This window comes from Glycine soja, chromosome 8 (genome assembly GCF_004193775.1).
Source record: "Glycine soja cultivar W05 chromosome 8, ASM419377v2, whole genome shotgun sequence".
Taxonomy (NCBI): domain Eukaryota; kingdom Viridiplantae; phylum Streptophyta; class Magnoliopsida; order Fabales; family Fabaceae; genus Glycine; species Glycine soja.
Genome location: NC_041009.1, coordinates 42816023 through 42843811, shown reverse-complemented (window position 1 = coordinate 42843811; position 27789 = coordinate 42816023). Strand labels below are relative to the sequence as shown.

The following is a 27789-nucleotide window of genomic DNA, read 5'->3' as shown; positions in this document are numbered from 1 at the left end:
AACTTTTCAATCTTGATTTCTTAATTGGAATCTTTTGAGTACTTTTTTTTAAGTGATCTTTTGAGTATACTAACATCTGTCTTTTTTTGTAACATTTTATTTATTTATTTTCTATTCCAATAAAATATCTAGAATGAATAAAGCAGGGAACATGTTCCTTTTCACTCAACGGCTTAATAATGCTTGGAGGTTGCAAGGTACCACTACTATAATGCACTACAAATATCCTTAATTGCTAAACCTAGCTGCCACCTAATTAATTAATTTTTATCTCCATTTTTGTTATTGATCACTTTCAAAGTAACATGAGCTGACCAAAAAGTGCACACTAAACACACAACAGCTTCTTCCCATAAATAGCACTGGTATCTATCACATGCCCTCTAGCCATCTTCACCACCCAATAATACCCAATTGATAGCTAGAAAGAATAATATGGGAGGAAAAGGGTATGCTCTATGGCTCTTCATTATTGAAATCTTGGTGCATTTTTCCACATCAAGAAGTGCCAAAGTTCCTTCAATAATAGTGTTTGGAGACTCCTCTGTGGACTCAGGTAACAACAACTTCATTCCAACCATTGCAAGGAGCAACTTTGAGCCTTATGGTCGTGACTTTTTCAATGGAAACCCTACTGGGAGATTCTCCAATGGACGCATTGCCCCTGACTTCATCTCTGAGGCCTTTGGCATTAAGCAATCAGTTCCTGCATACTTGGATCCAGCTTATAACATATCTGATTTTGCCTCTGGGGTGTGCTTTGCTTCTGCTGGAACTGGATTTGACAATGCTACTGCAAGGGTTGCTGTAAGTATTTTAATTTCAAGTAGTCACTCCATCTTGAGATGCATTTTTCTTTTATGAAAAAATTATAAACATACATTTATTTCTCTTTTGTTTCCTTTTCATTCTATTTACTTTCTATGCAATTCACATTTATTACTTTCTATATTTTTCTTAATTTCTTTCATCCTATCTCTCTTGACTCTGTCTCAATCCATTTCATTTTAAGGTTTTTTTAGGGGTGAACAGTATCATAGTTTTTTTTCTTTCCAAAAAGACTTTAGGATCTACTTGGATTGCAAAAAATGATTTTTTATTTTTCTATTTCCTAATTTTACAAGCTACTATAAAAAAATGTCAATTTATATTATTTTTAAAGATATATTAAAAATGTTGAAAATAAGATTTTGTTAGATTTTATTTTTGTCTGTGTGTATAAGCATTTGAAAATAAAAATAAAGTAAAAAAATATATATGATATTTTTATAATTATTTGGAAAAACAAAAAAGGAAATATTTTCATAAACAAGACAAAACTTACCTTTTCTGATAAGTGTTGAATTAAGTCCAAGATATTATCTGACTGCCTACATAAAGGTACTTGTACAGAGATAATATATTAATTTGGCACTAAAATATATTTTTGATTTTTTATTATATTTTTTGGGTTTTAATTTATTTTTTAAGTTTAAAATTTTCACTTTAATTTTTTAAAAGTGTTTATATTAGATCAATTGTTGAGCCATTCATTAGTTTACTATACTAGTTTGACTAACTTATAACATGCCTCAAACTGTGAAAGATATGTCACATTAGACTAGATGAATGTTTATCAAAATTAACATAGTCGTACACATAATTGACGTACGGAATTAAGAATCAATTTAAAGTAATGGAGATAATTGAAATAATCAAGATAACAAACTAATTAATATAAACAAATACTGACAGGTAAAAAGTATTTTAGTGCAAGTATACTTTTTTCTTTAACTGACATTAGCTAATTAATATGCTAATAAGCTCAGCTAAAATTATTATATATCCTCAAGGACCACAAGTCCTCATCCAATTAATATCCTCAATTTGAATTTTGCAGGATGTGATACCTCTATGGAAAGAAATTGAGTACTACAAGGAGTACCAAAAGAAACTGAGGGCACATCTTGGGGATGAGAAGGCCAATGAAATAATAAGAGAGGCTTTATATTTGGTCAGCATAGGGACCAATGACTTCCTTGAGAACTACTACACACTCCCTGAAAGAAGGTGTGAATTCCCTATTGTTCAGCAATATGAGGACTTCCTCCTAGGGCTTGCTGAGAGCTTCTTCAAGGAAATTTATGGCCTTGGGGCAAGGAAAATTTCTCTGACTGGGTTGCCTCCTATGGGGTGTCTGCCACTGGAGAGAGCAACAAACATTTTGGAGTACCATAATTGTGTTGAGGAATACAATAATTTGGCCTTGGAGTTCAATGGAAAGTTGGGGTGGTTGGTGACAAAGCTCAACAAGGACCTCCCTGGACTTCAATTGGTTGATGCAAATGCTTATGATATCATACTGCAAATCGTTAAACACCCTTCTCGTTTTGGTAAGTTTATATATGTCCATTAATTGCTCATACTATATACTAGTAATATCTGATTTTTTTCCACTCAAGTAGTAGTAGATTCCTTTCCCCTTGCTTGAAATTTCATTTATTATATAGTTCTCTTTAACTTCTAATAGCAATAGCACAAATAATGCAAAGCAATTTATTACTCCCTCCATTTCTTAATAATTGTCGTGCAAAAATTAAAAGTAAAAGCAATTTCATCTATTATATAGTTCTCTTTACCTTTTTTTTACTTAAAGGTTTTTTTAAGTTAAAATTAAAAATAAGAGTTTATAAAAATATAATTTTTTTTAACATAAATTAAAAGAACCTTTTAAGAAAAAAGTTGTTTGGTAAAATTTTTTAAAAACTTTAACCTGCTTGTTTAAAAATAGTTATCTTGTCCAATAAACAATTATTAGTAAAATTTACATTTTTTAAACATCTAATGTATATTTAAATTTTAAAACATTTTTTAGGGAAGATTTTTTTTAATATTTAAAAATGTAAAAAAAAAAGTTAATAATAATTTCTTATGAAAAATAAACTATTTTATGGATAGGAATTTAATAATTAGAAGTTAATGGAGATCATATAATTTCCATCCCACTATTGTAAATTTGTGAAAGTAAAAAAGAAAAAAAGGCAATCGATGGTTTGGTTATCTCAAGCATTTATTATTATTAGTCTTGTCAAGAATGCTGGTTATGATGGAAATTGGGTTTCTCCAAGCATTATGAAATTGAAAAACAATTGATACCATGTTTCAAAAGTTAAAAATACTCTACGAAGCACATTTTTAAAAAAAATGAAGTACATCTTCTAAATCACATAAAGTATTTCTATTTTTATCGGGTAATATTGAGTGTTGATTTTATTTTTAAATTTTTTTATAGTCAACTTGAGTCGCATATGAGATTGTTAAACTCATACTTGACCCAAATGAATTGTGTTAATATAAATCCTACCCAATCAAGTTCATCAACACATTCCAACATGCATATTTTTACTTGAGCTGGATTGAGGTGGTCCAATTGACCCACCTATCAATTATCATCACCCCCTAATAGCTATATTGAAGGAAAGTTATTGTTTGCAGTGTCGTTTTAATGCAATACATTTAGATTTTGTACTTATGCTTATTTTTTTATTCTTTTAATCACTTTTCACAGAATTTTTCGACAGAATAATAAAATAAACAAATCATGAAAAATGTAAGATTTAACTATTTCATTAACACTCGAGAGAAGCATAACATTAACGAAATAGTTACTCCTCACATAGTGATTATTTTAAGAGAGTGAAAAAGCAAAGTTATTTTTCTTGAAAAGCTATATCAAACTATAGATATTATATATGTTCTAGTCACAAATATGTTCTTTTGCCAAAGGATCTCTTATTATGCCGAAAGATTTATTGAGTCGAAGGATCATCTGTTTGATGTTTCTTGTCAAAGTCTCGAGTGCGTGAGTATTCGGCAAAGCGAAGAAAAGAGTACTTGCAAAAAATATTTCAATGCTCAAATGAGGGTTCGACTAGGAAAACTATCAATGATATGTAATGAATATGTGAAAATGAATCAGCCCTTTTAGTGTGTGTGGGGGGGGAGGAGTTCACCCCTTTTATACTAACATTGTTGGGTGTAAGGTCTATGGTTATATCATATCATGATTACCAGTTAAATAATATTCTTATTAATCCTATTTAAATACCTCTAATTGAGTGATTAACATTAAGTGGATTTAGTGATGATAATTATGATCGAATGATGTTCATTGTTTGCATATGCTGAAAGTCGAGATGTACTGTTCGACATATGTGAATATGTCCAAAGAATATGTTTTGATTTGAACATGTTAGATGTCCGTTCATCCTCGACGGGTACTTTATTAATTACCAAGTATTTCAAAATCTAATTTGACTTAAACTAAGATACAAGAACAACATCTATAACCTAAATTCACCTCCATTTAATCCTTATACTCATAGTTTGAGCTGAAGCATATTTCAAATTGAGCATTCAATTAGGTGGAGTTGTTGTAATGCTAAAAGAAATACTCATGATAAATATCATGTAAAAAATAAAATTAACTTCTAAAATGAGTATCGTTTTATCTTTTAGTGTAATATTAATTATTTTTTATATTTTTAATAATATTATTGATTCATAAACAAATTAATAATGATAAGATCAATTTTACAGAATTATTGTTCTTTTCATTTATTTATTAGTAATTTTTTTTAAGTTGGGTAAAAAAGTTAGAATAATACTTAATAAAAGGAGTATCAATCTTAATAATTTATCACTATGCACATTATTTTTTAATTTGCAGGTTTTGAGGTAGCAGATACGGGATGCTGTGGAACAGGGAGATTTGAGATGGGTTTCCTGTGCGATCCAAAATTTACATGTGAAGATGCAAATAAGTATGTATTTTGGGATGCATTCCATCCATCAGAAAAAACAAGTCAGATAGTCTCAAGTCATTTAATTGAAAAATATCTAGCAAAGTTTCGTTGATTGAATATTATAGTATAGTAACTCTGCTGTGTGATTTTATCTAGCAAATGGCAAAACATAATCATGTAAACATTGATATACTAAGTATATAACATTGTATGTCGTCGAAGTGGCGTCAATACAACAATATATGGAAAATAATAATGGCATATGTACGTAATTATTTTATATGATTACATAAGAGTGACTTGGAAAATTTTCTTGGGTGATTCTATTGTATTCAGCAGTTCACTAATCAATTATTCTTGATCGCTCATTCGAACTTCACAATTCATGCCTACAACGAATTTTTGGACACATTTTATTCCAACTTTTAAAAATCTAGAATTTTGTCTCCTGTTATATCTTCATTAAATTTCAAATGACACTAACACTTTCTAAGGATTTTAACCATCATATTGTGCCGGATCCATATATGAATGAGGAAGTGTACTTACATCCCTCGTTTAAAAAAATTACATTAAATATCTTTAATGTGTATATTTTATTCTCCCTAATTTATATATTTGAATTCTCTGTCTTTAATTTTTTTAACTTTTCGTTATAATAATTATTAATTTTATTTTTTAAATAAATTATCTCTCTTGATGTTAGCAACCATGCTACCTCCATTGAAGACGAACCTCGCACCACGATAAGGCCAGTCCACGTAACAACCAAACCCAGATATTTGCAGGATTATGTTAGTTAGTAACTGCAACAGAGTAGCTTGTAACCCACAAATAACATGTGCCCATTAAACAGCTATATAGCACGTGCGTATTAGTTAGTTAGGGCAGTTACGTTTACGCGAATCCGTTAGGATCGTTAGTTAATTCATGCTTGTATCATAGCAGTATATAAAGCTGCTAAAGTCTTGTTATAGGATAAGAATAATCTCATATAGTTCTGAGGAACTCAGGAGGAAGCCCTTCCTCGAATTTGGGCCATTATTCTTTCCTCATTCTCTCTCTCTTTTCTCTCACTCACTAACCTCACTCTTGCAGCGCCGTCGCGAACCCTAACAAATTGGTCCGACCTCCGTTGAAGCCATTGCCATGGCTGATCATGGAACACGGAAAACTACCACAGACCGTCTTGAAGATGCCATTGCGCGCCTCACCAACAGCCAAGCCAACCTCAATGAGCGATACACAGACCTTTCAAGGAAGGTAGATTCAATCTTAGACCACCTCAAACTTCGAGATCATCACCAAAACCAACCTCCTTCAAACAGCTCTAACCACCACCGTAACTCTGTTAAACTTGATATTCCACGTTTCGATGGCCGTGATCCTCTTGGATGGATATTCAAGATGAATCAGCTCTTCCAGTATCAGAACACGTCGTATCCTCTTGACGGTGCAGCCCTTAGTTGGTATCAATGGATGTTTACCAACGGCCTCATCACGTCGTGGCAAGGATTTCTTTAAGCGCTCGAGTCACGATTTGCACCTACGTTCTACAACGATCCCAAGGGGGCTTTGTTCAAACTCGTTCAACGAGGTTCGGTGAATGATTACTTAACCGAATTTGAGAGGTTGGCGAATCGTGTGATAGGTCTCCCTCCACCATTTCTACTTAGCTGTTTCATCTCTGGATTAAATCCAGAGCTCCGCCGCGAGGTATTGGCTCTCCAGCCAATCTCCTTATTACAGGCCACTGCTCTTGCTAAGCTCCAAGAGGAGAAGCTTCGTGACAAGCGCACTCCACCTCCACAATCGTCCCAACCACTTCCATCCAACTCTTCCACTAACCTCAACCCTAAATCTAAGACTCCTTATGTTCAACGCACGCCGGAAGACATGGCGTTTCGCCGGGAAAAAGGACTTTGCTACAATTGTGATGACAAATGGAGTCCTAACCACCGATGTAAGGGACGCATTCTCTTACTCGTGGCGGATACCTCTCCTTCAGATGACGGTGACCCGAGCTTAGATACAACTATTTCCATTCTAGAAGCTAACGAAGGCGAGCCAGAGAAGGTTCCCAATACAAGCTTCCCTCACGTTAGCCTCCATGCCATGTCCGGCCTCTCATCATCGGAAACATTTAGAGTTTACGGCACCGTAAGGAACGCTCGTATCACCGTGCTCATTGACAGTCGAAGCACTCACAACTTCCTTCAAACAAGGATTGCGCAGTTCCTCCACCTCCCCGTCGAAAACACACCACCCCTCCGAGTCTTAGTTGGTAACGGGTCCATGCTAGATTGCAATCAACGTTGTGTTGACACTCTATTGACCATACAGGGCCATTCTTTTCCAGTTACTTTCCACCTACTTCAGATCAGTGGGGCGGATGTTGTGCTCGGCATTGACTGGTTAAAGCAGTTTGGGCCGATCACCACTGATTATTCCTCCTTCATAATGAGGTTTTCGCACTTGGGCCAGGACGTCTCTTTGCAAGCAGACGTAGCATCTGGACTTGAACCTGCCTCCACAACCCAAGTAAAGCGCTTGGTTCGCACAGGTTCCACTTCTGCCCTATTTCATCTATGTGTTTTTCCTGATACTTCACCAAACCACACCGTAGGCCATCCTTCCCCTTTACCGGAACCTGTTGCAAGACTCATCACTCAATACGAGAGGCTCTTCCAGACCCCAACGCGCTTACCACCCTTGCATGAGGTTACCCACCACATCACCCTCTTACCCTCAACCGCACCGGTAAATGTACGGCCATACCGGTACCCGTACTTTCAGAAGACAGAAATAGAGAAGCAAGTCTCCGAATTGCTCTCCGCCGGCCTGATTCGAATGAGCACTAGCCCATACTCGTCCCCAGTCCTCTTGGTGAAGAGGAAGGACGGAACTTGGCGGATGTGCGTGGATTACAGATCCCTTAACGCTGTAACGGTTCGTGACCGCTTCCTAATCCCCACCATTGACGAGTTGTTGGACGAGTTAGGTAACGCCTCATGGTTTTCCAAGCTTGGTCTCAAGCAAGGATTCCACCAAATCCTTATGCACGAAGCTGATATTGAGAAGACAACTTTTCGAACGCACCAAGGGCACTACGAATACCTCGTTATGCCCTTCGGTTTGTGTAATGCGCCTTCCACGTTCCAGGCAGCAATGAACCTTCTCCTAGCACCGTTCCTGCGACGTTTCGCGGCAGTATTTTTCGACAATATACTCGTCTACAACAGTTCTTTATCTGCTCCCATTCAACACTTGGAGTTAATCTTCCAGGCTCTCCTTCACGGCCAGTATTTTTTGAAGAAGACGAAATGCTTGTTTGCCCAGAATCAATTAGAATATCTTGGACACATAGTTTTCGGCAAGGGTGTAACCCCTGAACCCTCCAAACTCCAAGCTATCACGCAATGGCCGATTCCGACATCCGCCAAAGAGCTTCGCGCATTCCTGGGTCTTACCAGTTTTTACCGGAAGTTCATTCAGAAGTATGCAGCAATCGCATCTCCACTCACTCGCCTCTTGTGTAAAGACTCATTTCAATGGACCACTGAATCACAGGCTGCTTTTGATCACCTCAAATCAGCCATGACCTCCGCCCCGGTGCTAGCTCTACCTAACTTCAACGACCCCTTTACAATCGAAACAGACACGTCCGGCTCCACCATGGGAGCTGTGCTTATGCAGCAGGGACATCCACTCGCATTCTTTAGTAAAAACTTCACACCACGACTACTACATGCTTCTACCTATGTCAAGGAACTCCACGTAATTATCGCTGTCGTTCGCAATTGGCGTCAATATCTCCTTGGCCGTCCGTTTACGATCCTCACAGATCACAAGAGCCTCTGGGAACTCCTATTGCAGGTAATTCAAACCCCAGAACAACATTATTACCTCTCCAAGCTGCTGGGATTTGACTACACCATCCAATACAAGGTGGGTCCGACGAACGTCGTGGCAGATGCACTCTCATGAACACCTCCTGATTCCGATCAGTTGCTTCTCCTTTCAGTGCCACAACTGGATTTTCTGCGTGACATCCAACGCGAACTCGAAGCTGATCCTATCTTCCAGGAGCTTGTACGCAACATTCAAAGGGATCCTTCAGCATATCCCCATTACCATCTTCGAGAGGGTCACCTGTTGTTTAACGGTCGCCTTTGGCTGAATAAAACCAACCCCTATATTCCCTCCTTGTTATTAGAGTTTCACACTACACCGTTGGGGGGCCATTTAGGAATTGCGAAAACCACACATCGCTTGGAATCCAACTTCTTTTGGGAAGGTTTACAGCATGACGTTAAGAAGTTCATTCGTGAGTGTAAGGTATGTCAACAACATAAGTCTAGCACCAAGCGCATGGCTGGTCTTCTTCAACCATTGCCAGCTCCGACGGGGGTATGGGAAGATATCTCCATGGACTTCATAACCCATCTTCCCCCTTCTCATGGCTTCACCGTTATATTCGTTGTCGCCGATCGGTTCTCCAAGGGGGTGCATCTGGCAACATTACCCACGGGATTCTCAGCTTTCAAGGTTGCTACGGTGTTCCTCGATATAGTTTACAAACACCATGGGTTCCCTAGGAGCATCGTCTCCGATAGGGACCCTGTGTTCCTCAACACCTTTTGGAAGGAATTGTTTCGCCTCTCCGACACTCGCCTCCGCCTCAGCACGGCGTACCACCCACAGTCTGATGGACAGACTGAAGTGATGAACCGAGTCCTTGAACAATACCTTCGGTGCTTCGTGAGCTCCCAACCATCCACTTGGTTCCGCTATTTGTCCCTCGCGGAATGGAGTTATAACACTTCATTGCACTCCAGCTCAGGATTAACCCCATTCGAAGTCATATATGGTAAACCACCACCTGCGATATCACATTATATCCCTGGATCAACAAACAATGAAGTTGTGGAGTCACTGGTTACTTTGCGCCAAGCTATACACGCTAAACTGCTGAAAACACTACAGAAGGCTCAGGAATCCATGAAAAAATACGCGGATACTAAACGTGAAGCAGTCACATTTTCTGAAGGACAGTGGGTCTATGTTAAACTTCACCCGGCGCGCCAACGTTCAGTCACCGGTGCCACCCATTCCAAGCTATCCAAACGCTACTTTGGACCCTTCAAGATCTTAGCAAGAGTGGGAGCAGTTGCGTATCGACTCGATCTCCCCGATGAAGCACGGATTCATCCGGTCTTTCACTGCTCTTTGTTATGTCCTTACCACGACGAGCCACCTTCGACCACCGCCTCCTGGCCTTTGCAACTCCATGGACATAAACCTATCCCACGACCTCTCTGCATCCTCGACACCAAGTTTGATGACTCAACGTCCCCTCCAACTCAGATGGTTCTCGTCCAATGGGCTGGCCAACCCCTGGAGGACACATCCTGGGAACCATGGAAGGAATTGCAAGCAACGTACCACCTTGAGGACAAGGTGGTGTCCGCGAAGGGTGGTATTGTTAGCAACCATGCTACCTCCATTGAAGACGAACCCCGCACCACGATAAGGCCAGTCCGCGTAACAACCAAACCCAGATATTTGCAGGATTATGTTAGTTAGTAACTGCAACACAGTAGCTTGTAACCCACAAATAACATGTGCCCATTAAACAGCTATAGAGCACGTGCATATTAGTTAGTTAGGGCAGTTACGTTTACACGAATCCGTTAGGATCGTTAGTTAATTCATGGTTGTATCATAGCAGTATATAAAGCTGCTAAAGTCTTGTTATAGGATAAGAATAATCTCATATAGTTCTGAGGAACTCAGGAGGAAGCCCTTCCTCGAATTTGGGCCATTATTCTTTCCTCATTCTCTCACTCACTAACCTCACTCTTGCTACGCCGTCGCGAACCCTAACACTTGATTTAGGGTCCTAAATTCATCACTGTCACACTAAACACACATTTAAAAATAAGTGTTTTCAACTTAGTGACCACTAACAAAAATAGAAGCATAAATTCGTCCCTTTATTAGTAAACACAAACAACTATTTGCAATTTGTGAATCATCTTTCCCAAGCCCGAGTTTCAGCAATTGACCTCTAAACTTGTTCGAAGAGGAATTTCCTGCAAGATCTATTGATGCATAGGATAGTAGATAACATTCTTCATCCATGCTAGTAACAAAAAATGGAAGCTTTTGAGATTTAGGAGACAAGTTTCCCCAGTGATGCTTAACACAACAAGAAAACCATTGATTTCTACATATAATAGGAATAGCAACAAACAACCATGGGTATTCTAGAAATTTTCAATGCAGTGAAGTTTAGAATCATGAACATGATCAATTACTATTAAAAAATTTAATATATTATTTAAATTTACTATTAAATAATAAATTTTGTCACAAAATTTATTATTTAAATTTACATGCGCATTAAATATACATTAAAAGTTTCAGTGTTATGTATAACAACATTATTTATTTTATAATGTAATTGACTCATTAGTTCAGTTGGTTAGAGCATTGTGCTAATAATCTGAAAGTCACATGTTTGATTTTTGTTTGGACAATTAATTTTAAATTAATTCATCACAGATAATTTTAAAAAAAATTTAAAAAAAAACTTTTGAATTGGACTTATACGGATCATCTTGATCCGTATGAGTTGATCCGTATGAGATCCACATATCTTCTCATACGAAAGGACATAAAAAGGTAAAATTGAAAAAAAAATGAAATTACTATATACCAACAATTTTGCTAGGTGCGCCTAACCGTGTCCAAATAGCTCCCATTGATTCAATTTTAAAATTTAAAGCCCAATCCATAGATTTTATCAAAGTGGGTTTCAACAACCTAATAAATTTCATCCATTTTTTATGTCTGTCTATTTAAGTGACCAATCATAATTTATTATATCCATATTAATTTATATTGTAAGAAAAAATACACAAGATTATATATCTTTAAAATATTTTTGCCATGCTGTATATAAGTATTCAACAATTAATTCAATCGATTTTTTTTTCCAAATACTTAACGATGATTAATCTTTGTTAATGGGGTGAAGTGCAATTTTTAGTCCTCTTTGACAAACCTTGTGGTGAGTATCATTTTCTCAAATTTTTATTTGTGATACTTATGTTTTAATGTGTTATATAAATTCTTTTTTGTATAATTGTGTTCAACCATATATGTTTAAATTTTTAAGGTCTATCATATGAGAAAATAATTCAAGATCGAAAGCAAAAAAAAACAATTGTGATGAATTATATCATCATGCCTATTCTTCAAAGATAATAGTCAGGTAAACTAAATTGACAAATCAAGGTATAACGTATTTATTGACTCAATCAATGGAAAAGGGATATAAATGACAAGATACAAGTTAATATTAGGTTTTACAACAAAACATAGTAAAACCAGCAAATTTCAACATATATGTGTTAATACAAGAAATTAAAAAACTGTAAGAATAATGACAACTATAACCTCTATATATGTTCATACATTATATATATATAACATATATCTACCGAAGTTACTCATTCCAGCCCTAAGAAAAGTAGGGTGGAATATATGTTCCTGTACAATCAAACACCGTGGATGGATCAATTGCAAACTGAACCACAGATCTTAGGTCATCCCAATTCTCATTGGCAAATGTATAATCCTCAACATTATTCTGGTCCCAAAAATTTGGGTAAGGGGTAGTTGATGGGGCCTGAAGATGATGGGGTAGTGGACCAAACTGGCCCAGAAACATGTGTTTCTTTTCATCAACTTGTCCAATAACTGGTTTTCTTTCGATTTGTTGCATCACCATAGGGTCTCTGCAGATCAAATATGGCTCGCAATTGTCAGAATTTAAGGTGGATGTGTTGGAATTCACAGGGTTTGGTTTGGTGACTGGTGTTGAGTCTTTCAAATTTGGAGTGTACTTTTTGAAAGATGGGATGCGTTTGAATATCCTGCACAGTGTCCACACCTCCTGCAAACACATAAATGACATTCTAGAGTTATTAATTATATTCATGTATTTAACTTCATCTATAACTTACTTTTCCCCATTTTTTTTATTTTTATTTTTCTCCCTATTACTGTCCATCATATTATTTATTGCATTTATTAACTTTTTTCTCTTTTTTTATCTCTCTATAAATCTTTCTTCATCCTATAGTACAATTCAAAAATAAATAAATAAATTATTAAATAATCTCAAACCACCACATGTTAATAATTCATACTTAATTGTTTAAATGATATATTCAGTTTTTTTAATTTATAAACAAAATTAATAATACTTAATTGCATATCACATGAATATTAATTTGGATCATGATAGAGTCAGATCAATCACTTAATATTTCTTCTAAAAAATAGGGTGTATGTTTAACAATTTTAATTTCAACACTTTAATGGTTGCTTGTAGAGAGGAACTTTGGGGGTACAGATTTTGAAAATTTTCAGTGATCTCTTGTTATACGAAAATTGTGTATATTTCTCTCATTCTAATAAATTTTGATAAGACCGCACTTATTTAATGTCTATAAGAAAAAGGTGGATGTAATTATTTTTTGAAAAGTATACACAAAATTTTTGTGTAACAAGATCATGAAAAAAAATTCAAGACTCATTCCGAGAGACTGGGTCATGCTTAATAGTATTACTATTGATGATAATAAAGGGGGATTGCATGTGTTTTGTAAATCATGACAATTACGTTCAACCAAAATGTCAGTATTCAACGGGATTGACTTGGCTATATCTGTAAAGTTCATTATGTTAGACCGTAAAAGAATTAAATGCAATTAATGAATTTCACGTTGAAAACCACAAGAGAGACCCTTAAACTTAATTAAAGTACACGGGAAGCAATCTACCAGAAAAATTCCTACTCCTGTGTCTTATTTTCATACATTCTATATAAATGATCATATGCATTTTACTATTGCAAAATCGTTTTTTTTCTCCTAATACTTATTCCCATGTATTTTTTTTATTTTGTGGCTTTTTATATAAATGGCATCATTCAAAATAAAAATTTCAATATACTACATATATATAGCATCAAGCAACTAAGCAAGTTTTAATTTTTTTTTTTTTTTGGGAGTCATAAGATGATTTAGTGGTAGTGGGGAGGGACATAAGAGTTGAAATGATAAGAAGGTGATGGATTTGAATCTTATCACTTACATAACATACTAGTAATGAATAATATTTGTCGATAAAAAGAAAGTTTTAATTTTTTGCTACTTAAAACAAGTTTTTTTTTTTAATAAAACAAGTTTTAATTTAGTTCTAGCTATATAAATGAGGAAGGAATATAAGATCAAGATACTACAATAAAAAGTTAATGAAGTAAATTTAGTTCAAGATAACTTAAAACAAGTAAATTTAGTTCAAGATACTGCATATATATAGCATCAAGCAACTAAGCAAGTTTTAATATTTTTTTTGGGAGTCATAAGATGATTTAGTGGTAGTGGGAGGAACATAAGAGTTGAAATGATAAGAAGGTGATGGATTTGAATCTTCTCACTTACATAACATACTAATAATGAATAATATTTGTCGATAAAAGATACAAGAAAGTTTTAATTTTTTTTACTTAAAACAAGTTTTATTTTTATTTTTTGTTGAATTAAGATCAAGATACTACAATAAAAAAAGTTAATGAAGTAAACATTATTTATTAATTTAAATTAAAGGCTTACTAGGCTCAATTTATTGATTTGATTTTTTTTAAGTTTTTCTTTTTCTTAAATGGAGAATGCAAACCAAGTAGTCAAGTACAATTTTAAAAAAAAATATGAATAAAATTATTTTTAATGAAAATGTTCTAAAATAAAAGTAATGTTTTTACTTTCTATAAAACCTAGTTGGAAGAGTATAGAGAATTATAAAAAGTTGAATCAAACAATATTTTAGCTTAACTGACTACATAAGTTAAGTTAGACCTATTGCAATTTGGCTCATAGACCCTCAACATCATCTAATTTATTTCTATCCAAACCTTAAATACTCTTACAACAGAAAATTAAATTTTGAATGTAATATCTTTGACTAACCCAATATTGTTGTATAAAAACAAACTAGATAGGAAACCTAGATCGAAGTGGTCCAGATATGGCTCAAACATTTATTTTAACTGACCGAATCAAATGATAAAAAAATGAGTATTTTTTTTCTTTTGTTTTTGCAAATTAATAATGAATTGGTTCAACGAATATCTGTCCAACCGAAATTTGATTGCTTTTAATTGATTCAAAGTGATCTTATAGTGAATGTAATCATGAGATTAAACCATAACTGGTTAAATATCCGGTTCTTAGTCAAATCAGATTCGATTCATTTTGTTAATTTTTATTATTACTTAAATAACTTGATCAAAGCAAACCTATACATGTTATGACTTATGACTATATGAAATCAAATTTATGGAAATCCATAGTTTTTATTTCTTTTATAAAAATAAAGAATTTTACTATGGAGTATAATTAAGTAGTATTCCAATCAATTATAAGACCATCATAAAATGAAATAATATTTACATTAAGAGTCTAATTTTACTTATCTATTTACTAAGTTCAACAAGACTAACTATATAGAATGTGAAAAACTAATTGATAACTGAAAAATTTTAAGTTAATTTATTAAATTATAAGTATTTAATAAAATTATTTATTAAAGTAATTACTAAATGTAAAATAAAATAAATAAACATATTTAGTAATATTTTATAATTTTATTTTATTTTATGGATAAAAATATTTTTTGTGGTGTTGTAATTTTAGATTATAATTAATTTTAAATTCTTACAATATTTTATTTATAGATAAATTATTTTATTACATCTTTTCATATGGTTAAAATAAATCGTCTAATATAAAATTATTTAAAAAATAAAATAAATATAATATTTATCCCTGTCAATCTGGTAAGTATAACGTTGAAATAATAAGTTAAATATTGTCAATAGTATAATGATTAAAATATATAATGTAATAAAAAAAATAAGCAAAAAGAATGAGAGAGAAAAACTAATAAAATTATATTTTATTTAAAACGGGTAATAAGGTAAGTTAATAAATATTTTAAGAATAAAATATAAAATTTATAATTTGAAAGTTAGTATTTAAAAAAAACGTTCCATTAAATAGAATTTGAAAAAAAAAACATTAGAAACTCCAAAAATAATTGTTTATCTAATAGTTAAATAAATTTTAACTAATAAAAAATTATAAACTAATTGAAATGACTTGTGGAATATAGTTTAACTATTTTCATGCTACTATTTAATTGTGATTAATTATAATGTGAAAATTTTAATTAATTATAATTGTTATTATAGGAAAGTTAATATGGACTATAATGATAATTTAGAAAATATCACGTCTTAGATTATTATAGTTGAATAAATAGACTTGTTTAATCTATATGAATGATAGTTTAGAAATTTTAACTTCATTCACACGTTATCATAAATTTCAGAAGAAAAATGGAAAGAAAATACAAACTTTTACTATTTGATCACACATGTGGACATCAATTGTTTCCACGTATGTATACGACATGTATCCAAATATCCAATAATTCCTGTGAAGGACAAAGTCAAATCTTCTTTTAAATAAAGAATTAATGATACACTATGTGGTTATTTACTTATGTAGGCAAATTAATTAACAAGTGGAAATTGTGTGCGTTCGTTTATAATTTTCCTGCATAAAACGGGTATGATCGTGCTACCTATATTTAGAATAATTTGAACACACTCTAGTAAGCTTTCAGCGACTTGAATATGAACATCTCCGACCAAGAATCTCAGCATTTGTTATCATTAAAATATGCATGCTCTCCCTATATTAGTCCTATATATATGGTTCTAGACGGTGTGTGCCTTTCCAAATTTTTAATATAAAAAAGGGGAAAAAAAAGTAAAATACTACTAGGAAGTAGGAAGAAGTCAGTTTTAGCCATGCATACAATGATGCATGTATATGACCAAAAGTTATTTTAATGAAAGCTAAATTCAATTATATATGGTTTTATTAAGTGCTTAAGATTAATTTTAACATAGTTATGACAAAACTTAACTTATTTAACATACACAACAATGTTTAATTGATTGATAGTATAAAGAAATTTATACCGTCAGTGTATACATCTTATTATATTCTTAATTTTTCTGACATCTCACTTAATTAATATGCCTGGTAAAGAAATATACTTTAAACACATTAATTGTATATATGATCTTATTATAAACAAGAACTATGAAACGATCATATGATGAATTGACTTACAGCTTCTTGAAGGTCATTGGGGTTGGATTTTGCATTGGGTGGAAGGCGAAACTCATGCATCATCCAATCAGTTTTGGTGCCTTTGCCAGCACTTCCACGATAGTAGACCAATGACTTCTTGAGGCCAATGCATTCATGTGGCTCTTTCACGCAATATATGGACTTGTCAATCCCTGTGGCCTTCCAGAACCCTGACCTAGTTACCCTGTTTGGCCTCACGCTGTTCCTGTACTTCCTCCCTCTTATGCAGAAAAAATACCACTCTTTCTCCCCAAATGAATTCACCTCTTCATGCATTAATTGCCACACAAAAATAAATAACAAATTCAGTATTCATGTATTGATTACATATATTTATGTATCATCAAAATTCAAAGTAGGGTTATATGTAATATACTGGCTTCTAGCTAGCATACCAAGTCTTTATCTTCCTTTCCTATAACAAAACATGGAGACTTTCCAAAAAAATTAAATAACAACTGATGAACATCAAGAACTATATATTTGAGTGTAGACTGTATAGTCTTATTTTTTTATCATTAAAAATCGAAAAAAAATATAAAAAATTTATAATAATTTACAGTTCAATTAATTGAATTAAAATTCTTTGGTTTTGAGTCTTTTTGTTTCATGATTGAATGATACTTAGGATTGAATAGAAGTTTAGGCATATGTTTAGGAAAGCTTTATATCTCAAGAAAAACATTGTTTTTTAAATGTTCTTTTATGATAAAGACAAAAAAAATATTTCTTAAAAAAGTTGAATCAAAAACAATATTACATGCTCTTTAATTTAGCTTATCGATCTCATCGTTTCATTCAATTACATCAATTCATCTTCATCAAATAACACTCAACTCCTTTAATTATTTGAATCAATCTTATCAACACACGTTTGACAGAAGGATACATACATATATATATATATATATATATATATATATTCCACCATATGTGCCATTAAGTACTTAATTACAAGTGGAATTTATAGTGGAAGCAGATCTTACTTGGAAGATCCCATGGATCATATTTGTAGATATCAACCTGTTTGATGAGTTCAATTTTTAGAGGCTTCTTGTCCACCTTTCTCTGCAAATAAAACCCAACAAGCTCTTCATCTGTGGGATGGAATCTAAATCCAGGAAGCACAACTTCTTCATCCTTCTTGGTATCATCAGAGCTATGTACCTTAGCATTCATTTTTTCTTTTCTTAATATTATTTGCAATATTTCTTTCCAAACCACGCCAAAGTACTTCTTATAAAACGGAAGGGTGGAATCTAATGATGTGAAAATAGTTATCCACTTCCCCACATATTTATATACATTTTTTGAGATATTTTTTGGTTTCTTTGTTTGTGTTGAATATTGGCAACTGGGGTCAAGTCAAACATTTCGAATATGAGATCATATATATGTATCCGTAAAGAGAAAGAAAGTTGGTCCCAATGCTGACAAGTTTATAATTATGAGCCACACTACAAGACATTTGGATTTTTCTAGGGCTAGGGTGTGGCATGGGGTGATGCATATGCACATGGAGGTCCTCCCTATGTACCATCATGGTTAATTAACCATATTTATGGTGAAAAGCGAGTGACATTAGAATTTTTTAAACATAGTGAGTTTTCATTGCCTCAACATATTGGAAAGTCAAGCAGAGGGGGGCACCATTTTGACTTTTGGACATATGAATGGAATAAATATATATAAACAGCACTGTCAATTGAGGGGAAAAGTCAAATAATATTTCAAAGACATCAATACTGTTGTAGAAAAATTTCCTGGGCTTTATCTCAAAAAATTAAATTAAACAAAATTGAAGGCTTACTTTAATAAAAGGATTCATGCATCAGTAGTGATCGACCAAACAGCCTATAAAGACTATATATGTTGTCCCTCTGATGAATATAGTAATCAATGTTAACTTCTGGTGGTATTAGTTATTCTAGTTGAGTCATGTTAATCATAGTACGCTGAGTTTTTTATTGGGCCTCTTTGCAGTTTTTTAAGAATCCAAACAATTTTGTTTTATTTTGTATAGTTTCATTCTTTGAGCGTTTGAGCTATCAATTGTTGCATGCATAGCATTTTCCTTAAGTGATTTTGGTTTACCGTAATAATATTTAGAAAGATATGAACATAGTGAGTTTTCATTGCCTCAACAAGTTGCAGGATCAATTTTAATATACCAATTAGAAAAATAATATTGAACTTTAATTACTTGGTAATTTATAAATCATGTCCGAGAAATTTGAACATTATCAAATTTAAAACACAGTTAAAGTCAAGAAGCACTCTAATAAGTAACTTTGTTATAATAATCAATAAAACAAATGTAATTTTTAGTAACATTTTTTAAATGTTGTCAAATATATGAATAAATATTATTAATATGTTTTTATAATATTTTATTAAATGTTATGTGTAACCTCCGTGTCACTAAAGATTTTAGCAACATAAATTATATATAATATTTGATAAAATATCACTAAAATGTATTAATAATATTTATTTATATTTGATAATATTTTTCAATGTTAAAAAAAATTAGTAATATTTCTATTAAGTATTATATAAAAAAATGTTATTAAAAGTTGTAGTAGTGAATTTTATTAATAAAACTAACATTCTAATACACCAACATTTATTGATAAAAAAATTATGCCGTAACATACGATAAAAATGAACAGGATATGATGCAATTTTTTGCTACTTAAAAGAGAACTACGAATCTAATTTGCAAACAAGCTATATAAATAGGTTATTCCAAAGTCTAGATGTGAATGTCAGGATAAACACATTTTGAGAAATTTTTATGTCTTATTCATAAAATTGACACAAAACCTAATATAATTTGCTTCATAGACGCAGGTCAATCTTTTCGAATGTGCAACTAAACACATTATTGGTAAACATTTTGATAGTGGCAACATGAATTTTATAATAAGGGTAGGTTATATACGTAAGAATTTAAATTTTATTAACGGTACATCGTGAAAAGGACACTGCTCTCATGCTGTTGAACGAGAAGCCAACAGTAGCAAAATTAATTAGGTATAAGTCGCCTATGAAAAGCATGTGATTAGAGTGGGCGGCAGTTTAGTTTTTATTATAATTTAATAGTCAAGTTTCGATAATTGCTACCATTATATCAGGAAAAATGGATAATTTTCAATGTCAATCCCATTTTGAAATGGATATAGATGGAAGTCATGTAACTATATTAGAAAGAAAGAGTTAAAAAATAGAGAAAAAGGAATAAATGTAATAAAAATGATATATATATATTCATGATGATTGAAGATAATATAAGAGAGTTTATAATAACTTATATATCATTCTTTAATAATATATATCTTTTATCAATGCTCGAATTAAGTATGATTATTGTAAACACAAAATTATCGTTAATTTTTTTATAAGTAAATCTTACATGAACCTGTAATATATTCTCTTATTTTATATTTTACCATAAGCAAATCTTATATTTCCGAATGATTATTATAGATGATAAAAAAAATTCATTTGTTTATAATATAATTGTATAATTAAAATTTTAACTCATCTAATGGTTAAGTTAAAACAATTTTTTGCTAATTTTTTAATCAGCAAAATAAATGTCATTAACAGGTACAAGTGGTACCGTGCACGTTTATAAAGTTACGAAAAATTGAAACTGAAATTCTATAATTTAGTGTATGTTTTATTTATCTTAAAAGATCTCAAACAATCATTGAATCAAAAATTAAAAAATTTTACTTCTCAGAAAATCTATATTTATGCCTATTCAACCTAACATTAAACCAAAAGCATTCTGAGTAACCGCCCCACAACTCTAATATATATATATATATATATATATATATATATATATATGCTAGTTTTTTTTGTTTTGGTGATATCAACACGTTGCGCTAGAAAATCCTCACTCTAAGTCTAAGTACTGAGTAGTAATGAAAGGGAAAGTGAGTGCATGTTTATAACAATCTTATAAAAAAAATAATTGACTCCTTTTTAAATAAGTAAATGTAGAAGGTGAACAAGTAAAAATATATTTTTTATTAAAAAATATGAGTTTAATAATTTTTTTGTTAAAAATATCAACTAAAGGATTTAAACTCACAACTTTCTTTCATGTTTTGTCTCTTTACTCTGTTTTGACTGCTGAGTCAACCTTATATCTTTTAAAGATATATTTATTATTAATTTAATAAAAATTACAAAATATTTTAACTACAATTGGTGATTATATTTCTATACCTTTCACTTTAAACATTTTTTAAAAGCATTGAATTTAAAAGAAAAACATTTTCTACCCAACAAAAGAAAGTTAGGTGAGACATAAATGATCCCACACTTTTCTTTAGTTTGTGCATGTTTTGGGTGTTTGGAGAAGTTGAAGTTTAAGACTTTGTATTTTACACAAATTAATAAAATATATAAAAATCATATATATGAATTTGTAAAAATTCTCATTATTATGTAATAAGTATGAATATGGAAAGAAAAATATTAATCCTATCATACAATTTTTATTGGAAAAGAAAAGTTTTGCACTAAAAAAAAGAATTAATTTGCAAGATAGACCAACAGAAAATGAATTTGCAAATGATAGATAAATGCAAAAACGTAGTCCATGCACGAATTCCATTTTGAATATACATTAGAAGTGGATGAATTCTATAAATTTCACCAATATATATTTTTTCCATCTCATTACAATTGTCGCATAAAAAATTATTTTATTTTAAATTTTTAAATATATACAATATTAATTACTCTTTTTCTTTTTTATGTCTTAATAATATTAATAATAGATTGTAAAATCAATAAATAAATTAATGATAATATAATATTAGTTTTGTAAAATTATTATTTTTTCATCTTTTAATTATTACTTTTTTGTATCAATAAAATAATTTAAGATGACAATTATTTTGAAACAAAGTGAGTATTTATTCAAACGAAAACAGTATATAATATTTTTTTTCTCCATTATTCTGTTTTTAGGTATAAGACTATTTATGCTGCATCATGTATTTGTAAATGGGTTGGTACTCTTCAGTAAATTTCTTTGTCTAATTAAAAAGAAAAAGACTACTTAAGAGTAAGTTTATCTTTAAAATGAATAAGGGTGTATCTGTTCTTGAATTTAAAGTGTATCATTTTCTTAAACCATTAAAGTTTAAGGATACAAATATCTTTATTAGAACAATTTAAAGACTTAATTAATAGTTTTAGAAGAAGAATTTTCATCTTTGATATATTTTTTGTTTAACTTTTATTTGAGAAAACAACAACTTACACTAATATTCTTGAAATAGGAAAGCAATGTGATAAATATGAAAAAAAAAACCTCAATAAAATATGGAGAGTATTTCATGGTATTTTGTATAAGATTGAATCTATCAATGCTTGATTCTAGTATGGTAAATAAATAGTAACTCTAAGCAAACATTAGCAACACTTCAGCGGATAAGGCCACTCCTCCTTTAGAAATTAAACATTTTTCAATGCCTAATTCCTAAATAGATGCATAGATGATCAGGTCATACAATAACAATAAAGTACAGGAAAGAAACAATAAAAATTGGCATTACATTAAATAGATATTAAGGAAAGATTATATTATAACGACATTTGGTTGCTAGGCTTCTAACAATGAGATTTAGCCTCTCGTTGTCATAAGAGACTTTACACTTTAGGGATTAATGTGAATAGGAAAAGAAGATGGAAAGATAGAGGAGGAGAAAAGGATAATTGACATAGAAAGAGGATTTCCCCTATTAGAGATACTCAAGCTTACGATGTATTCATTAGAGAGCTCTGAGTCTCGATGTGTCTTTCTCATTTGCTTCTTACTCCTTTTATAGGTCTAAGGTAATTTAAAATTCGCATGACCTCGTGTTTAGCGTAGGCTTTTGTGCTAAGCATGCCTTTGGGCTTCTTCATGTGCCTTCTTTGCGCTAAACCTAAGCTAGCCGCTGAGCAAGGAGACACTAAATCAAATTGTATATATATTGACATTTTTTTTATCTGATCCCAACAAACTAATGATCTAAACCAATGTGATTTTTTGAGTTTGGATTGGTTGGGATTCATTGGGTTATCAAATTGATTCAAACCTGTGGTCACTACTTTTGAAAAAAAAAAGCATGTTAGGAATAACTTCAATATCTCTTTGAGTTAGGAGGATATATATATATATATATATATATATATATATATATATATATATATATATATATATATATATATATATATATATATATATATATATATATATATATATATATATATATATATATATATATATATATATATGCTTATTAAATGAAAGAATGTTTAACAAAGTTACTACCTATTCTTGCTCACATCACCATTCATTTTCTTGAAGACATGACACTGAAGATGAAGATCTGTTAAGTAAAGACGTGACAAGCTAACAAAGTTTCATGTCATCGATTATAAATCATTTGCTCATAATATGACAAGCTAATAAAGTATTACGCACATCATCAATTTCCTCAATAACAATAATAGTATAATCAAATATAAAAAAACTAATGTAACTAAAAAAAAAAAATTATTGTTTAGATAGTAAAATCAAAATGTTCTATTTTATAGGTAGTAAAAAGTTATTTAATCCTAAATATAAATAACATTTAGAATAAATAAAAATTAAGAATTAGTATAGTAAAAAAAATTGAATTTATTTTTCTCTATAATTATGACTTAATATATTCTTAATTTTTTGTTTTGGATTATAAAAATAATATAATAATAAATTATTTTAGTCATTAAAAACACATTAATTCGAGAAAATAAAAATTAAATAATTGTAAAAAAATGTTATATCTTTTTTAGGCTTAAACCATATTTAAGTCCTAAATTTTTTATAATAAAAATTAAATAATTATAAAAAATGTTATACCTGTGTTAGGCTTAAACCATATTTAAGTCTTAAATTTTTTATATAATTAATATTATATATTCAAGAAAAAGCGTACATATTAAAGGCAAATCTTCTATATTCTACCACGGGAACTAGCTAGTTGATGCAAATCTAGACATTTTTATGCGATGATTTTATATAATTTTTTGCAGTAAAAATTTATAATAAGAAAGACTAGAGGGAAAAAATTTAAGTGAATATGATCAATTAAATGATAATAAAGTGAAAGTAGTGATATTAAAATATAGTATAAATAACATAATTGTGAATGATTCGCTAATGGACCAAATAAACTATTAATTTAATTTTTATAATTTCATATGGATCCTTCTTTTCTAAAGTCGTTACCGTATGCTTTTGTCCTTGAAAGTACACTATTATTGCCCGTACAAATCGTCCAAACGCAGAAAAAAAGAACCATGTGAAATTGACAAACAAGGAACTTGAAGTCGAATATGTATTTTTTTAGTGTGTAGGACTTTGAAGATTATGGGATCTCACTTTCTTCCCTCAGTAGCTGTATGTACGTGTCAATTCTTGTAACAACAACGAAGCAGAAAGGGACAACAGAAATTTCATAGCCATGAAAAATGAGGTAATGCCCGGGCATGACTAACGCCCGAAGCATCGAGGAAATTCACCTTGGCACTCAACATTGAATAATAATATATGCATGAGTATCTAATGATATTTGATACTTAGACTGAGAAAGAAATAAAATACAGAGAAGATTATACATTTCTTTTCACCAAGAATATTTTTCAACTGATAATTAAAAATTAGTTTTTTTTTTTCTTTTAGACGTAAAGATCATCTTCATGATCTCCATAAATCATGATGATGACCATGCATGGATTCTTTTCCCAGTGGCGGAGCTAGGATGTTAATTTTAATTATTAAGGGTGGCTAAATACATAAAAAAAATTAAAGAGGTGGCCATCACATTATTATCTCTCTTCCTTTTTAACCCATCCAATGATTATCACCATTAATATTTACATTTTGTAAAAATTAGCCATTAAGAATCTTTTACTATTGGTTAATTTTAATATATCAATTTTAAATGATATTTTTAATTTTTATATTTGGTCCATTAATAATGGGGGCAGCTCTTGGTTGCTGCGCAAACCAACATTCTTCCTCAGACCTGCAAAATGGGTGATTCTATTGCAAAACAAGCTCATGTAGTTGGGATTCCAATTCTGCTATATTAGTATCAAAAGAAAAAGCTGTAATTACTACTATTTATTATCTTGTCTTTGTTCAAATTCTTACAAAGGACAATTAACCTGCAAAATTACATGTTTAAGGTGAATTAAATGATCAAGGGAAAAGAAAAAAAATCATCAGCTCAATCTTTTTATTAATAAAAGTTAATATTCTAATAACTAATATTTGTTAATAACAAAATCATGTGATATATATCATGAATTCTCTTTTAGTTAAATGTAGCCACACCAACTTGAAGTTGCATGTATCTGACAATCTAGTAATTAAAAGTTATTCGAAAAAATATATAGATATATTATTGGACACCAATATATAATACGACATAAATACACTAACAAGATCAATTTTAAAAACATAAGATATGACGTGGCTATAATACAATGAGTATATAACATAAAACATAAATCTTAAATCTAAAGTGTGAATTACCATTTAAAAGGTGAGAATATGAGACATTGTAAGATGTTACATATTTTTATTATTGTAATATTGTTTAAAAATAAAATGATTTTTTTATAAAAAAAAACTAAGAATATTCAATGCGTTTAACATGGACACAACATGTAAAACACTATGCAACTATTATTTTAGAGTGTAAGTTAATTACTTTTAGAAAAGCTAAGCACACGCTGGATTTAAAAATATATTTTTGTTTTAACTTTTAATTATAAAAATATGACACTTTTTTATTTAATTTCTTAATTTTTAAATATTTATAAGGAAAAAATAAAATTAATAAAAAAATAATTATTACCTTCGCAATCCTTTAAAATAAAAATAAAGAGAGATATTTTTATAAATATAAATTATAATAATAAATAAATAAATTATATAAAAAAAAAAAAAACAAACATGTCCTTCGTTCTTCTTTTCCAACTTTTTGTTGCAACACTAGCAATCTTTTCAGGCCATCATTTTTCGTTTTTCGTTGCTGTCCTTGAAATGAGTGTGAAGGATGATGAAATTAACACGTTGAGTGGTTTTCATGCCGGTAGCGGGCTTTTGACGTTCATGCATGTTTGCTTTGTAATTTATACGTCTTCTCTCTATTGCGGTGGGGGTCCATGCTTTTGACTCTTCACTCGTCTATACCATTCATCTCATATAAACGCGCATTTTCTGTAGTGTACGGCAAAATTTTAAAGAAAAATATGTTGTGTACATATAATGCTTTTGGTACAAATTAAACCATATGTATTATTTACGATAAGATAATCTTACTTTTCAAATAATGTCACCGTGAATAAAGATAACAAAATTTCTTCTTCTTAATATTTAACGCAAACACATGTTAGAAAAATCAAATTCAAAATTATTGATTAAATTAAAGTAATCCCGTGCAAATTAATTCTTGTTGTCACTATAGTAGTGTACCGGTATTATATAATGATTCGTGCCTGTTTGAAAAAAATGATCCAATAAAGATAGAGACGTTTCACTTCCATATATAGTGTGTGAAATGGGGGGTCCATGTAATAGAGCATGTCCTTGTTCATATCTCTCTATGCTTCTTCGAGATTTCATGGGGGGGTTCTATGACCCCATGATCACTTGGTTTCATGTTAGTTTGTTTTTTGTTTGAGCTTTAGCCCTCTTTGGAGTAAAAACACATAGTGTGAGAAATTCAAATCATAATATATAGATGATTAAAGTTAAAAGTTAGTATTATTTTCATTTCTCACAGGAGTTTTTATTTGATATCTTCACCTATAGAATCGTATCCGATGTGGGGGACGACCTCTTATATGTTAAAGTGAGAAAATAAATATTAACTACTAGATTTTTATAATGTACGATCAAGTTTAAAATACATAACGTGAAGTTTCGGAAAAGTTAGTTGACATTTTTAAAGATAATTATATATGACATTAAATTTGGACCATCTATATATATACAAACATATGAATAATATTTAAGAAAAAAGCTTAATATATATATATATAGTCATATACTTGTCCAATGAAATTTCATTGAAGAAATTTAAATTAATTCAATAAAAAATTTCCATCTAACTATTTGATGGAGTCAATCATCATTGGCAACTTGTCTTTCTTTATTTGACCAAATTTGCTACAATAAGAAGGCTAAGTAATAACAAGTTCAGAAAGAAATAAGCATAAGCCTGAATTATGTATAGCTAGCTATAGGACTAGATATTGATCTTTTCTCTATGAAATAGAAAAAAGTTTCTAAATTTTAGTTATTGTCAGGTTGACTATATTGATCTCATTGCACATATTATATGATTCACAGCACCTTCAACTTCAACTCAACACCACAACACAGCCGTGATGAAATTTCTATGTTGTTGTTGTTCCAGGCATTGCGTGTTCAAATAGTATTTTACTTTTATATGGAGATAAAGCTACAGAGAACTGTTCCAAAAAAATGGGTCTCTACCAAAAAAAAAAAAAGCTACAAGAAGTTTTTAATTTTGTTCTCAAAAGTTCCGTTGTTTGAATATGAAAAACTTGACATCACATGTGATATTATATATAACTGTTTTTGACTTTCTTTTACTTTATATATATATATAAAC

General features: G+C 30.9%; 2 protein-coding genes across 2 annotated transcripts; one reads left to right on the top strand and one right to left on the bottom strand.

Moving 5' to 3' along the window:
• The first annotated feature begins 375 nt into the window (after positions 1 to 375).
• LOC114423895 (GDSL esterase/lipase At2g42990-like) lies at positions 376 to 5072 on the top strand. The gene is made up of 3 exons (XM_028390805.1): positions 376 to 807; positions 1880 to 2372; positions 4709 to 5072. Exons 1-3 carry the CDS (start codon positions 436 to 438, stop codon positions 4894 to 4896), a joined length of 1053 nt encoding a protein of 350 aa, XP_028246606.1. The 5' UTR covers positions 376 to 435; the 3' UTR covers positions 4897 to 5072.
• A 6997-nt stretch (positions 5073 to 12069) lies between these two features.
• Positions 12070 to 18357, bottom strand: LOC114424354 (transcription factor JUNGBRUNNEN 1-like). Its single transcript, XM_028391199.1, has 3 exons — positions 18070 to 18357; positions 17063 to 17349; positions 12070 to 12747 (listed from the first exon to the last, which is right to left on the bottom strand). Exons 1-3 carry the CDS (start codon positions 18260 to 18262, stop codon positions 12313 to 12315), a joined length of 915 nt encoding a protein of 304 aa, XP_028247000.1. The 5' UTR covers positions 18263 to 18357; the 3' UTR covers positions 12070 to 12312.
• Positions 18358 to 27789: the final 9432 nt, after the last annotated feature.